The sequence below is a fragment of the Nannospalax galili genome, unplaced genomic scaffold, assembly GCF_000622305.1.
Source record: "Nannospalax galili isolate Female #2095 unplaced genomic scaffold, S.galili_v1.0 scaffold648, whole genome shotgun sequence".
NCBI lineage: Eukaryota > Metazoa > Chordata > Mammalia > Rodentia > Spalacidae > Nannospalax > Nannospalax galili.
This window is the reverse complement of record NW_008360311.1, coordinates 254,753-270,833: the sequence shown is the minus strand read 5'-3', so window position 1 is coordinate 270,833 and position 16,081 is coordinate 254,753. Positions and strand designations below refer to the sequence as shown.

Here is a 16,081-nt window from a genome sequence, read left to right as displayed (position 1 = left end):
CCACATCTCAATTTCCTATTCACAGGCAGTATTTCTTTGGTTACCTTGTGCTACTAAATGTAAAAGTTTAAAACACATCTTAGAAAAGGATTAATCAGAGTGCCTATTCCCTTACCACCAGCTTCTCAGAGTGTGGGTTAGGGCCTGTTGGAAGGCAGAGCTGTGTTCTACCTGAGTGTGACCTGCTACATGAGCTCCTTCAGTACAACTCACAGAGGGAGATGAGGCTTCAGGAGCTAAGACAGAGGCTTCCACTGGCAAAAATCCATGCCTGACCCCTAAGCTTCTGCTTTTATCTTTACTGACAATATATCTGAACTCCTGGGATTGATATATAAATATCCACTGGCTATTTTTCAAAACAACCTGGAGCAAAGAAACAGCAGGAAGCAGGTACCCTTTAAAGATAAAAGCAAAAGTCTCATCTCCTAGAGAGAGGAAAATTTTACTTCTCTGTAGTTCTCATCAGGTATGTGTACACCAGAGAAGGGAAAGGGACAACAGTCATTTTAAACCAAAAAGAAGAGTTGCATAAACAGGAAACATTCAACGACGAGATGGAGTGGAGATGCGCACCGGGCTCATCAACTGAGGTTTCATGATTTTCACTCAGGTTCCTGACATATGAATTTTGTGCCATAACTTAACACTGAAATCTCATACTACCCAACAGATGAGCACATTTGACATTGTTGTTCAGTGTTACTTTTGAACCACTCTGCCCAAAGCAATATTGTAAAGATTCTTTCAAAGAACACCACTGTGTGAGAGAAATGGTTCTGGTGTATCTAGCACCTTCAATCTTGGGTGAAAACAATATAAAATCCATTATACCATCTTGGAAATCAATTTTATGACAAGTCAGACGTTCTGATGCCTCTTGACTTTTTCATTGGGTATAGTTTCTTCCTATGGCACACAATTTTTTTTTTCATCTTAAGAGATGAGCCTTATAAAACTTGTACATGGCCTCCCAAGTTTGGGGACAGCTATAATTTTGTTGTATACTTTCTAAACAGTTACACATTTTGCTATGTATTCTTATGTACAAAAATCATTAAAAAAAATCTGTTGAATGCTCAAAAGTTTTAGAGCCAAACAGGGAAAATGAAGAAATTAATTGAACCCTTGTCTTTTCTGCCCCATGCTGTGGCATTCCTTAGCTAGAATCTGCACTGACCAAAATTTTAAGCTGTCTCATTTAAGCCCAAACAACTTAAAAATAACAAAACAATTGAATCAATCAATATTAAAACTATATTTAAGTTATATGAAGTAGTCAACACCACTAATGGAAAACAATGAAAACTACTGTCATGGATAATAAAACATTAATTATGCAAATAATTCTCATTTATGGAATAACTCTTACTTCTCGAGGGATAGTTGTTTAGCTGGAGTAAAGAAAATCATACATTTATGAAAAAAGTTTACAAGTGAAAACATTCACTCAAATGAAAAGCATCTATGATTCAGAAGGACACAGACTTATGAGAGTCAGCAGTAAACAGGCAGAGCCAGACTATGGCTTCCAGTGTGAGAGAGTTACTGAAGAGAAGAACACGTGACCCAGATATGTTTGACACTCATGTCAGGGATTCTATCCTATTCGTGTGTGTGTTTTAGGCTAAGCTGGCTGGGAGCCACAGGGATTTGCCTATGTCTGCCTCCCCAATGGTATTGTAAGTGTGCCACCATGTATGGCATTTTATGTGGGTCCTGGAGGTCAAACTCAGGTTCTCATGATTGCATAACAAATCTTTATTGACTGAGCTACCTTTCCAGTCTTAATTTTATATTTTTTAATCTCAGAGTCAAGAAATAAAACTGTAGAATACTTTAACCTTTTGACTATTTTTTACCAACTAATTTAAGTGATACTGATCCTCTTAAAATGACTACTAACAGTGTTTGTTCTCTGAGATGACAGCTACAGAAGGATTAATTATACTTCCAAGTCATCATAAATATCAGTTTACATCAAATTCATTTTTAAACAACACTTTAACAGCAATTTGAGAGCATTTATGCCCATTACCCCCATAAAAATAGAGAAGTAGGCCGGGCGTGGTGGCGCAGGCCTTTAGTCCCAGCACTCGGGAGGCAGAGGCAGGTGGATCTGTGAGTTCAACGGCAACATAGCGAGTTCCAGGACAGCTGGGGCTACAGGGAGACCCTGTTTCAAAAAAAGACCAAAAAAAAAAATAAAAATTGAGAAGTAACCAGGCATTTTATAGTCTTGTATAGGCCATTATGACAGAAGATTGAGAATTGCAAAATATGTATTTGGTCTTTATCCCCTCTTTCTAGTAAAGAACTCTTAAGATCATTGGATTCTTAAAACGATGCCTTTTGTGTGCTCATGAAATGACTGGTGGCTGGCACCTCTCAAGAGCTTCAGAAAAGATCTAGACAGGCTAGAGGATTGGAACTCAGCCCCACTGTCCAGCCTCCCAGGAAGGGAGAAGGTTGGAGGTTGACTTGATCACCAGTAGCCTGTGATCTAATCAATCACGTTCCCCCACAGCAAGGCAGAGGCTGTGGAAAAAAAAAAAAAAAAAAAAAAAAAAAAAAAAACCAGAAAGGACTGGGTTTGGAAATTCCAGACAAGGTAGACACAGAGAGATGTTTCTGGGGATGGTTCAGCCCAAGGGTACAGAGCCTCTTTGCCCTTTGTCTGTCCTACATCTCTTCATCACTTCAAACCAGTAAATGTTTGAGTTCTGTGACTCTAGCAAATTAATTGAGAAGTGTCAGGACCTTGATTTGTAGCTGATGGGTCAAAAGCTCAGGTAAAATGAATGAGCTTGGAACTGGCATCCAAAGGGGGCAGTTGTAGTGACTGTGTTCTCTACTCATGGGATCTGAATGGAATTGAGTAGAGGATACCAGCTGGTGTCTGTTACAGACCTGACTGTTGAGTGTGTGTAGAAAACACATGTATTTCCTCATAAAAATCTTCTATGTTGACTGTGAAATGAAAGTATAGAAGAAACTGAGTTTATTCTGATTAACTCAGAGGCAGTGACAGCCACTTTGAATGGAAAGATTACAGACATTAGCAGTATAAAGAAAATAAAGAAAAAATTAAAGACCACTGTCACCCCACACTTAAAAAAATTACTCAGGGCTGAAGAGATGGCTCAGAGGTTAAGAGCACTGGCTGCTCCAGAGGACCTGGATTTGGTTCCCAGCACCCACATGGTAGTTAACAACCATCTGTAAGGCCAGTCCCAGGGGATCTGATGCCCTCTTCTGACCTCTGTGGGCTTTCCATGACAGAGGTGCACCTACCTACATGCAAGCAATGCACTCATACACATAAAATAAAAAAAATAAAATATTTTTAAAAAAATTACTCAGAGATAAAGACTTAAAAACCCTAATGACCTTAAATATCAGAAAAGAACACAACACAAAAACAAAAACAGGTAGTGGCTTAACAGTGCTTCTTAAAATTTTGGCAGTAGGAGCCCATGGATAATTGTCTACAGCCGACCACATAACACCCTTGGGGAACTCATTAGACAGCAGGTTATCAGATCTACTCCAGACCACAGGAAGAAAAGATCTTCAGCTGATACACAGGCCCTCAAGTACTGTTTGAAGTGCTAAAGAAGAAAGGCCTTCCACCCTCTCGGGAAAGTGACTTCAGGTATACAATATTATTTCTCTAGGGAGACAGAGGAAGGAGAATTATCACAAATTTGAGGCTAGCCAGGGATATACGGTGAGACCCTTCCTGGAAAAAAAAAAATGCATATATACGCCCGTGGACTTCAGCATCATGAAGCCAAGAAATCTGAAAATTAAATTACTCTTTTTGTGTGCTGGAAATTGAACTCAGTACCTTGCGTATGCTAAGTATGGGAATGTTATATTGTGTTCTTGTCACCAAAAAGGGCAAAGTATATCTTAAAACTCCCAATAGTTTGTTTTAGTTCAAAGGCAATTAAGAATTAACCCTTCCACACCATTCTTGGAAATTTTTTTCTCAAGTCATTCTGTGTTGCATTATTTGAAGATAAATTATCTTCCCGAAATATTTAACAGTGAAATTTCCTGTTAGACCTCTATTCTGTAGCACATGAAACAATTTTATATTTTCTAATCACTATTGAACCTTTAATTTGTGAGTACAATGACCAGATAATTGTTTAGCTTTAAAACATCCATTAACTGGTCGGTACAGTGTGAGTGTCTGGCTAATGCTTTTAGGGAACTGTCAAGAAATATGTTGGAATCATGTTATAAACAACATGAGACTGAGGATCTGATTTGTTTTACTTTTAAATTTTATTACTTTTATATGCATGAGTGCCCTGTCTGCATGTGTGTAAGTGCACGTGTGCCATGCAGTGCCTGAGGAGGTTAGAAGAGGATGTTGGATCCCCTGGAACTGGAATTATGGATGGTTGTTAGGCACCATGTGGGTGCTGGGACTCGAACCCAGGTCCTTTGTAAGAGCAGCCAGTGCTCTTAACCACTGAGCCATCTGTCCAACCCCTATTTTATTTTCTTAAGAAGTTATTTTTACACAAGACCTTTAGATTCATAATTTACTCCTGTAAGAGTATTCCCTGCTCAGATTGTTCATATATGTAATTTAAAAATATTTAACCAAGCCGGGAGTGGTGGCGCATGCCTTTAATCCCAGCACTCAGGAGGCAGAGGCAGCCGGATCTCTGTGAGTTCGAGGCCAGCCTGGTCTACATAGTGAGTTCCAGGAGCTGGGGCTTTTTTTTTTTTTTTTTTTTTTTTTTTAAAAAAAAAAAAAAAAAAAAAAAAAAAATTAACCAATAGGGAAATCTGGTGTGGTAAGCACATGTTCTATAAATAAAAGATTTGTGATTCAAATGAAGGGATTATAGACATTAGAAAAGGTAATCAAGTAATATTTAAAAGCTTGAAAATCAATTTACTTTTCCTAGTTTCAATTCTGTAGCACTTTTTCTTTCTCTGTGGTGGATAAGTGCATAAAAATGTAGGTGATAGTGAAAATATAAAACCCTAAGTGATGCTTCATGGCATCAAAATGGCCATCCTAACCGTCTAGAAGCTCAGTGAGATATATAGAATTTGGGACTGGGCAAGTGTTTGAGTGGCTACAGTAATCTAGCTGTGTGATATTTTCATTTATGAGTTAATTAGAATAAAGTGATTTTATTTAAAAAATAAAAATAAAAAGCTTGAGCTTTTTCAGAGTGAAAATACACTTTTTTATATAACCCAAACCAGTTCATTAATATGAAAGAACAATATGAAATGAGCACCAAGAGTCTAAAAATTGTTAGGCACTATTTCAAAGCTATTTTAAAGTGACAAGGAAAAAAGAAATTACCTAAATTCTATCAGAAACTTTAAAGCACTAGTCCTATCTTCAGTTAAATGGAAACTCTCACTACATTTTAAATTTGATACTTTAAATCTGTATTTACATCTATGGCCATGCCACCCTCAGCAAGTCCAGTCTCCTCCAAATCCTTATTTTTCTTTAAAAAGAAATAATGTATTTGGGGACGGGAGAGATGATTTAGTGATTAAGAGCACTGTTTGTTCTTGCAGAGGTTCCCAGCATCCACATGGCAAGTAACAACTGCCCACAACTCCAGTTACAGGGGATCTGACACCCTCTTCTGGCCTTCTTGGGCATTGCATGTGTGTGGTACACTTACATGCACACAGGTAAACTTAACACTCATACACATATAATAAAAATAAATTTTAAAAATAAGATCCATAAATACATGTATTTCTACATTTTTTTCTGTTCTAAGCCTCCTTTGTTTTCATTTTATAGAAATAAAAGGCAGGTAAAAGATGGTCCTGTAAATCTTAGCCCTTCAGCAATCTCTAACCCATCCATTATTCTGCAGCTGAAAAAATTAGGAGAATAGAAGAGAGAAATCTGATCCCTACATAGTTTTTTACCACCAACTGAGTTAAAGAGACAAATACAGGGGGCTGGAGAGATGGCTCAGCAGTTAAGAAGTGGTTAAGTGGCTGTTCTTGCAGGAGACCTGTGTTCGATTCCCAGCACCCACATGGTGGCTAACAACCATGCATAAATCCAGTTCCAGGGGGAATCCAACACTCTCTTCTGACCTCCGTGGGCATTGCATGACACAGGTGCACTTACATACATGCAGACAGTACATTCATACACATGCAATAAAAATAAATAAATTTTTTTGTTAAAAAAAGAGACAAATGCAAATCATCATAAAAATTCCAGGTACTATACTATCAAAGTTTCCCCAGTGAAATACTTCAAATTTAATTTTGGTCTCTTTCCAGCTTAGGAGCTAGGTTCTGCCTAGGGCAGGGAAGGCCTCATAATGATCCTGCTTCACTAAGCAACTTGAACCTCAGAGTCTATAGAAGTTTCCTGTAGTTGCAATAGCTGCTAAAACAACTACACGGATTCCTTATATTGCAATGATGGTAAGAGTAGCTGAAAGTATTTTAGCAAAGAAATGCAGTTTGTAGGGTACACTAATGTGGGTGGCATACTTTAAAAAGGGTGGCATGCCTGTTCTGACTTTTTTCTAGTTTCCTGTCTAGAACTTGTAATGGTAATTACTCTTGCCTTTACTTCTCCTTCACATCTCCTATTCACCAGTCAAGGACTTTCTTTTCCCCCTACAGACAAGAGTTATGCAATCTGGGAGTCCTTTAGATAGACCCACCGAAGGGGTATCCCAGTTGCCTCACCCTGCATCCCTGTTCGGCATGGAAAAAGCCAGAGAGGTCTGTGTCCCGATTCCCTATTTGCAAGTTGGATAACCTCTTCAGAGGATGGTGTGTTAAGAATAGAGGTAGGAATTGGCTAGGCAGTTAGGGGAAAAAGACCCCAAAGAAAAGTGGCCAGTTTCTTGGCTAAAAGTCAAAATGTCCCTGGGCCTTTTAGCAACATCCTCTGTTCCAAAAGCCAAAAAATGTCTAAAGTATTTGGGAGCTTGTATCTAATCCTTAAAAGATTTTAGGGTTACCTCTTCAGAGGGGGGAATGTTAGAATAGCAAACAGCCCCATTTAAAAAAAAGAAGAAAGAGTACATGAAGTTATCAGAAAAAAAGTGATGGGGAGATATGGGAGTTGTTGGAAGGGAGGGAATGGGCATGGATTTGGTCAAAACACCTTATACGCATTATGAATTCTCAATAAATTATTTTTAAAAGAATAAAGGGTGGCATGTAAAGCAGAGGACAAGATGCACAGAGGCTGAGGGCGAGGACTAGCAAGTGTGATTACTTACCCTTTCTTCCTGTGCTTAAGACATCTGTATATGATGAGACAAATTACAATAATTCCAACAACTACAAGAAAAAAAATGAATAGCATGGTACTCTGAGAATAATTATCAAGACTCAAAATCCAAGCAGAAGAATAAATGTCAGTGATATTTCAGTGGTAAGAAAATGGCATTTTCTGTAAGTATTTAGACATTTATATTCCACCTGGACTCTTCATTCTTTAAATCCAAGTCCTGGAATTGAACAGTCCATAGTAAGCCAGAGGAAAGTCCTGGTTTAATTTAGAAAATTATCAGAAGCATACTTAGGATGCACATTCATAGAACATCATCTTAAGAAAGCATGAATTATTTACAGGCTATTTCTGGGTAAATATGTATAACATGAAAGAATGTGAACACCAAAAGATGATATATAAAGGACCAGGTTTTTCTAAGTTGGTTTAATTAATCTCAAGCTATAAAATCTATAGAAACTAATAAAACTGTTTTAACAAATGCACTGCTTTACAGTAAGATTTGGCTCTAAGCAGTGAAAAATGTGGGAGACTTAACCTGAAGTGATGATGATCAGAGCAATGATCCAGTTATCTAAGAAAAGAGTAAAACAGAAGATGTTGAGTATGCACAGTTCTGCAGATGAGTTCAGATCATCCACACACAAGAGAAAAATAAAAGTTTATCTATCTAGTTTGAGCACTATCATTAATGTATCCAAATCATTTTGATCACAGAACCCTCCTGGGCCAGTTTCCAGGTTTGGGGTCAAGTTGTGAACTTCATTTTCCAGTGTTATTTCTGTACTTTTATCATCAAGTTATTTAGTAAAAGTTACTACAAAATAATTAGAATTCAGTGAGTAGAAGAATTTGCCTAACATGCTCAAGAAATAGCAGCATGCATTGATAACAGTTACACAGAGGAATTTAAGTAAGCATATTTGACTAACTAGATATTCTAGTCCCTTTCTATTGCTGTGATAAAATACTCTGGCCAAAAGCAATGTAGGGGAGGAAGAGATTTATCTGGTGTACAGTTCCAGGTCACAGTCCATCAATGAGTTTGTACTCAGGGTACAAACTCAAGGTAGAACTTGAAGTCAGGCCTGCTTGCTCAGCATCATGATCCTCTACCCAGGGAATGCGCTCACAGGCAAGACAGCACAGCAGAAACCATGGACGAATACTGCTAACTGGCTGGTTTGCAGGTTCACACTTAGCTAGCTTTCTTATACAGCCCTGGGAATGGCACCACCTGTAATGAACTGGACCCTCCAATTAACAATCCGGTTAATCCCCCACAGACATACCCATAGGTCAATCTGATCTGGATAATCCCTCAATTGAGACTCCCTTCTCAGGTGACTCTAGGCTGTTTCAAGTTGACAGTTAAAGCTAATTAGGTCACTAGAGAACATTAAATTCTGTAAAAATCTTAAATTTTAGAAGCAGTTATGTCAAGTAACATCTTTGCTTCTAAAGTTCCACAGTTTTTATTAAACTGATATCAATCAAAGTATAAAGTGTTATGGTTAACTCTGCTCTTCTTATTTCATGCACAGGTATCACATGTTTAGCTATATTTGCTGGCTCAACGACAGTTTCACCACAGAGTTTGAAGCAAAAGCATATATAAGCAGTACCCATTTTGTCATGATATACTTACAATTTTTCTCTTTATAGTGGTGTGACCGTGATGCATATTCAGCAGAAGCCAGTGTTGAACTTAGAATGTTAACCTTGCCTGGGTTAGCAATATGATGTGGGGTCCCAGATCCCAGGTTCTCAGATCCTGGGCAGCCGTAGTGAGCCACAGCTCCCAGAGACCCCCATTGTCACTAGTGAAACCAGAACTATATGTTGCCAGCTCTGGTTCTCTGTAGGTTAAGTATGCTAAGTGCATTTTCAATTTAGTATATTCAGTTTACTCTGGGAATATCAGACCCAATCTCCCATGAATATGGAGACACAGTTGTATGAAAAAATAAACCAAAGATGAATTTTTAAAAATATTAGTCTAATAAATAAAAGTAGCAAATTTTTGTAATTTACTCATCAAGAAGTCTTTAAATTTCACTGAATTTTAATTGTTGTGACTATACTTGATTTTATTTAATGTCTGTTGTACAAACTGAAGCCCGCATAAAGTGTGTTAAATCAAATTTTTCCAAAAACCTAACCCAACTTAATAGTGTTTTGAGGTCTTTGTATACCAGATGTGTATAGGAAGAGAGCCACACAGAAAGCAAGTTGTGTTTTACATATTATAACCATACTCTACTAACCTTCCTATATTGAGGCCCTTCCATAAAACTGTACTTACCTGTATATTTACTATACTAGTACTCATGTTTGTGGTATTGGCACAAAGGCAGTAATCCTAAAGGTCAACTCTCACTAATGACTTAAGACATGTTTCTTCATTAATTGAAATGTATGATATTTCCATGTAAACTATTAAGGTCTCATACTTAAGGGTTATAAATAACCAAAATAATAACCTATTTCTTGGTCGAATATTCCTCTATGGGGATTGGGATATCCTATTGAGAAAAGAAGAAAAATGGGTTAAGTAAGCTAAAACAAAAAAGAAAATGAAAGAATACATAAAATCCTTTAAATTCTCATTTATTTTTTACCCATGCACAAAACCTCTTAACTTTCATTTTCCTTATAAGCCATATTGCTATTTCTTTGAGTAGCATCATAAAATTCTGTTATTATCAGTGTTCTTCCTGTTCATTAACGTTCCCTATGGTAATATTGTATAGTAGCATACAAATTTATTGTCACTGTATCCTCAAAATTAGTCTGAATTCAATGAAATTATAATTAAAATCTAAAGATAAAGAAGGGTTCAATAAAATCAGTTGTCAATCTGCAATGAAAGGAAATTGTTTCAACAAAACAAATCCCACAGTTAATAGTGGTTGAAAACTTCCTCTAAGATCAAGAGCAAAACTGGGTGCTCATTTTTTTTATTGTTTGTTTTTTTGCTTGCTTGTTTGTTTTTCCTGATCTTTTTAAGATAGGGTCTTCACAGCTAGCCTGGAACTCACTATGTAGACCAGGCTGGCCTCCATCTCACAGAGATCCATCTACCTCTGCCTCCCAAGTGCTGGGATTAAAGGGGTGTGCCACCATGGCCGGCTCAGTATTAGAAGTTGTAACCAAAGCATTTAGGTAAGAAAAACAAAGAGGACTATAAATGAGAAATATAACTGAAAGTAGTATGATTCTTGTGTTCTTAAGTGTGCTTGGCAGTCATTCCATTACTGTGCTACAGCCCTAGCCCTGAGATGACATGTTCTTTTATGTAAACAGTCTTAAACAGCACATATGAAAACCTATTAGAACTTATAAGTGAGCTCAGCAAAGTTGTAGAATACAATATTAACACACAACATCAGTTATATTTTTATACAAGAACCCCAAATAATTTAAAAAGGAAATTAAGACAACTCTATTTAGCATCACAAAGGTAAAGTATTTAAGAATAACTTTGAGGCAATGAAGGACTTAAACACAGAAATCTATAAACTTGTGTAAAAGATTAATGAGATAATAAATAGAAATGCATTTTTGTGGTGGTTTGGATACAAAGCATCCCCCAAAGGTTTATGTGTTAAAGGCTTGGTCTTCAACTGATGAATGCTGTCACTGAAAGATTAGATCATGAGGGCTCTGACTGAACCTGATTGATTTACTGAGGGATCTGTAACTTGATGGCAGCATTGGTAGGTGGTAGAACCTAGGAGATAGGCCCTGCTGGTGGACCCAGCTTGTCAGGGTTATGCTTCTGAAGGGCAGGCATGACTCTGGTTTCTCTGTTTCTCTTTGCTTTCTGGCTGTTGTAAGATGAGCAGTCTCCTCTGCCAAACACTCAACTGCCATTATGTTCTGCCTTACTTCATGTCCACAGCAGTGGCATTAGCTGATTGTAGACAGAAACTTTTGAGAGAAAATAGATCCTTTTTCCTTTTAAATTATTTTTCTCAGATAATTTGTCAGTGACAAAAACACCTTACTAATACAGACACTCTGTGTTCATTGCCAAAAGATTATTTTTAAGCTGTCCATACTACACAAAGCAATTTATAGACTCTGTGTAACCCCTATCAAAATCATGATGATGCTTTCTGCATAAATAGAAAAATACATCCTAAATTAATATGAACTGATGGGAGCCCAAACAGCTTAAACAGTCCTCGAAGAAACACAAAGTTGAGATAACTCGTACTTACTGGTTTCAAATTTACTCCAAAGAGACAATTAAAGCAAAGTGGTATTGATATATACAGATCTATGGAATGGCATAGAGTTCAGAAATAAACACATACATGTTTTCAGTGATTTTAACAAGGCTGCCCAGGAACAAAAAGGTAGCCTCTTCCACAAATGGTGCTGGTTAATCGGATATTAACAATCGAAAGAAAAAGGCTGGAGCCTTACAATATACAAAATTTAACTCAAATGGATCAAATTGTTGACTATAAGCTCTAAAATTATCAAACTAGTGGAAACGTTTCATGATTTTAGATTTGGCAGTAATTTCTGGCATTTGACACCAAAAGTACGGGCAGTAATAACAGCAAAGTAGAGGAACTAAATTTCATCCAAAGTAAAAATTTGTGCACCAAAGGACAAAAGGCAGTCCACAGAATGAGAGGAAATGTTTGAAAATTACATATTTGACAAGATTAATATTCAGAATATCTAAAGTACCCTTAAAGCTCAGTAGCAACATAACTCAACTTGGAAAAAGTCCAAGGACTTGAACAGATATTTTTCCAAAGAAGATATACAGATGACCAATAAGCACATGAAAAGATCTTCAGCCCTTCACCAATAATAGGGAAATGCAAAAAAAAAAAAAAATCCTAATGAGCTGTTACTTCACATCTGCTGACTAACAGGGTGTTATGGCTTGAATGTCTGTCTTCACCAAAACATGCTGAAATTCTTGCCAGCATAAGGGTATTGGGATGATGAGGACATGTGTGTGCTCATGCCATTATCTTGGGACTGGGTTCATTATGTAGGAGTGAGTCTGCCCCTGCTGTGTGTATTCTTTCTCCCTCTCTTTGCCCTCCTGTCATGTTACGGTATAGCAAGAAAGCCTTTGTAAAATAGCAGCACTTTGACCTTACATGTCCCCTACTACAGAACCATAAGAGAGAAGTTTCTGTCCGATATAAATTACTTTGGTGGTATTGTGTTATAGCAGCAAAAAAAAAGAGACAGATAGCTGCTATCACAAAACCAAAACAAAACAAAATAATAGTATAACAACTAACTGAAAATGTGGGAAATTTGGAGCTTTTGTAAACTGCTGGTAAGAATATAAAATAGCTGGGCATGGTGGCGCATGCCTTTGATCCCAACACTTGGGATGCAAAGGCAGGTGGATTTTTGTGAGTTCAAGGCCAGTTTGGTCTACACAGTGAGTTCCAGGCCAGCTGGGGCTACAGGGAAACCCTATCTCAAAAAAAATTACATATATATATATATATATAATAGTGAGACTGGAGAAAGATAACTCAGTGGTAAAGAACAATGGCTGCTTTTGCAGAGGACCTGGATTCAGTTCCTAACACCCACATGGTGGCTAACAACTGTCCTTAATTCCAGTTCCAGGAGAATCCAGTGCCCTCTTCTGACTTCTGCTGGCACTGCACAACATGGGTACACTTACATGCAGTACACATAAAATAAAATCTAAAAAATAATTTTAAAAAGAACACTGGCAGCCGGGCGTGGTGGCACACGCCTTTAATCCCAGCACTCGGGAGGTGGAGGCAGGTGTATATCTGTCAGTTCAAGGCCAGCCTGGTCTACATAGTGAGTTCCAGGACAGCTGGGGCTACAGGGAGACCCTGTCTCAAAAAAGACAAAATAATAATAATAATAATAATAATAATAATAATAATTCAGCAACATTAAAAAAAAAGATAAAAAAAAGAACACTGGCTGCTTTTCCAACGGACCTGGGTTCAGTTCCCAGCACCCATATGGTGGCTAACAACTGTATGTAACCTCAGTTCCAGGTAATCTGATGCCCTCTTTTGGCCTCTGTAGAGATTGCATGCACATGATACATGCAGGGAAAACATACACATACAACATGAATTTCTTTAAAAAAATTTTTTTTATTATTTTATGTGTACAACTGTTATCCCTGCATGTAAGTGCACCTGTGTCATGCAATACCCGCAGAGGACAGAAGAAGCTGTCGGATCCCCTGGAACTAGAGTTATGGACAATTGTTAGCTGCTATGTGGGTGCTGGGATTCGAACCTGGATCTTCTGCAAGAACAGTGTTCTTACCCACTGAGCCATCTCTCCAGCCCCCATGAATTACTTTTTAAAAAGAACATAAAATAGTACTGCTTCTATGGAACAGTACAATGCTTCCTTAAAATGCAAAACAGACTTGCTCTATAACCCAGCAATTCTAATCTAGGTGTACACCAGTTGAAAATGGAAACTTTGAACAGATATCTACCTCTACGTTCAAAACTGCACAATGTAGAATAACCTGAAGGTGTCAACCCAACCTAAATCTATCAACGGATGAGCAAGCAAGCAAAATATGGGTATTTACATATATATACACACACATATATATATATAGTTACATAGATATATATGAGTGTTATTCCAAAAAGAAAAAGGGAAGAGTTCCAACACATGACGAAAGTTACATGAACTTTTAAAGGATCTAGTTAAAAGCTGGTAATTTTGTTGCATGCCTTTAATCCCACCACATGGGAGGCAAAGGCAGGTGAATGTCTATGAGATTGAGGCCAGCCTGATCTACATAGAACTACAGTTGGGGCTACAGGGAGACCCTGTCTCAAAAATGAAAAAAAGGTAAGTGAAATAAGCATGGAACAAAAGGACAAATACTGTATTAATCCAGTGGTATGAAGTACTTAGAATAGGGAAAGTTATATGGTGGAAAAGTGGACAGTGCTGGAATGAAGGAATGGAAAGTTATTTAATAGAAGTTTCAGTTAGGGATGATGATAAAGGGAGAGTGTTGGTTACACAAGAATGTAGGGTGTGTAATTCTAGCGAATTCTCTGTTTAATTGTATAGTTAACATGAGAATGGTCTGGAAATGTTTTTAAAGATGTGTTGCCAGACATTAAAAAAGAAGAGTTCAATAATAATAATAATAATAATAATAATAATAATACAAATTTGGCACAGGAATGAACAAAGTTCAAAGGAAAAAGGGACTAGAACACCTTTGAGTTAAGGCACAATGAAAAGCTGGGCAAGTTGCCTTCTTCCCAGCTGAAAGAGAAGCTCTGCTTACAGTTCATCCAACCAACCAAGTACCTTAGTCCCTAAATGAGGGGGAGGTATGGGGGGAGAATCCCTACCTCACCCCAAATATGATCATGAATTTCAAATTTAACAATGATTTAGTGCAGAGAAGACAGGTGCACAGCTGAAATCTTCATACAATTCCAGCTGGGGGGGGGACACCTAAAGCCTTTTTTTTTTCTTTAAAGGTTTACTTTTATTTAGGTGTTATGCATGTGTGTCTCTGTGTGCAGGTACCGAGGGATGCCAGAAGAGAGAATCAGATCCTGTACAGCTGTAGTTATAGGCAGTTCTGAGCTTCCCCACGTGGGCACTAGGAACAGAAGTGGGGTCCTCTGCAAGAGCAGGATGTGCTCTTAACTGCTGAACTCTCTTTCCAGCACCACTCCCACCTAAAGCCCTTTGTATGACATACAACTCACAGCCATAGGGGGAAGATCAATATACCTAAATCACCCATTCATGGAAAACTTCTCAATATACACAAGACCACGGAAAATAGTTAATGCCACTAATATAGGATGGGAATAAACCCCAATCTAAGTAAGTGGAAGAAAGTTGATTCTCAACATCAACCTTGGGTCTCCAAACATAAGTCCATTCACCCCCACACAAGTGCCTCCATACACATGCAAAAACAGGCATACACACACACATGCACAACACACACAAACAAGAACTGGGAAAAAATAAAAGAATGCTAATGTACAAAAACAGGTAAAGCTCTCTCCTACCCTCAGGCCTCTCTCTGGGGTAAGTCGGTTGCACCCTCCATGCCTTGACTCCCCCAGGCTCATTCACCCTCCCATCTCCCCCACCCGTCTCTCCTCCTAGCCTGGGTCCTGTCCCATTCCTTCCCTTGGTGCGCCAGACACCTGGGGAACCACCATGCTTCCTGATCCTTTGCATCCGGACCAACTTAGTTCCTTCTTGGGTGCCCGGGAGTACTCTGGGTCTGGTCCCGCTCTCACCTCCCTCTACTACCCTGGGCCGGCACCAACCCGCCACCCTCTTTCCTGGACACCAGGGGTGACCTTTCCTCTTCCTGATCCTTTGATTCCAGACTAACCCAGCTCCTCAGTGCAGTCCCCAGGAGCCCTTGGGGCCGATTCCCACCCCCATCTTCCTTTGCATCTCTGGGTGGCATGGCCACCAACTGCCCTAGACCACCATCTGGGTCTGGCTCACAAACCCCCAAATTCCTGAGGCCAAAAATCTTTCCTGGAGGGATCCAGACCTTAAGAGAAAGCGTGAGAGCATCTGATCCTCATCTGACTTGGGCCCCTGTGGGAACTCCTGAAGACAAAAGCAATCTGGCCACTCCAACATAAAATTAAAACAGAGAACCTTAAGCTTAGAGGAACCAGCTTTTCATGCCCAAAAAGTAAACCACAAAGACACATAAAGTTCACAAAAAGAAGCAGACCTAAACTTGAAGACTTTGAGTCTCACACAAGAATCAGAAACTACAAAGGAAATTCACATGTCAGAATT

At 38.5% G+C, this 16,081-nt stretch overlaps 1 protein-coding gene across 1 annotated transcript in view; it reads right to left on the bottom strand.

Moving 5' to 3' along the window:
• The window catches only part of Cd46 (CD46 molecule), a 46,295-nt gene that overhangs the window by 805 nt on the left and 29,409 nt on the right, over positions 1–16,081 (bottom strand). The window contains exons 8-10 of the mRNA XM_008824790.2: positions 9,754–9,795; positions 7,809–7,844; positions 7,257–7,317 (exon numbers count right to left, since the gene is read on the bottom strand). Of these exons, the coding sequence (XP_008823012.1) occupies positions 7,257–7,317; positions 7,809–7,844; positions 9,754–9,795 (139 nt within the window). The remainder of the gene's footprint in view (positions 1–7,256; positions 7,318–7,808; positions 7,845–9,753; positions 9,796–16,081) is intronic.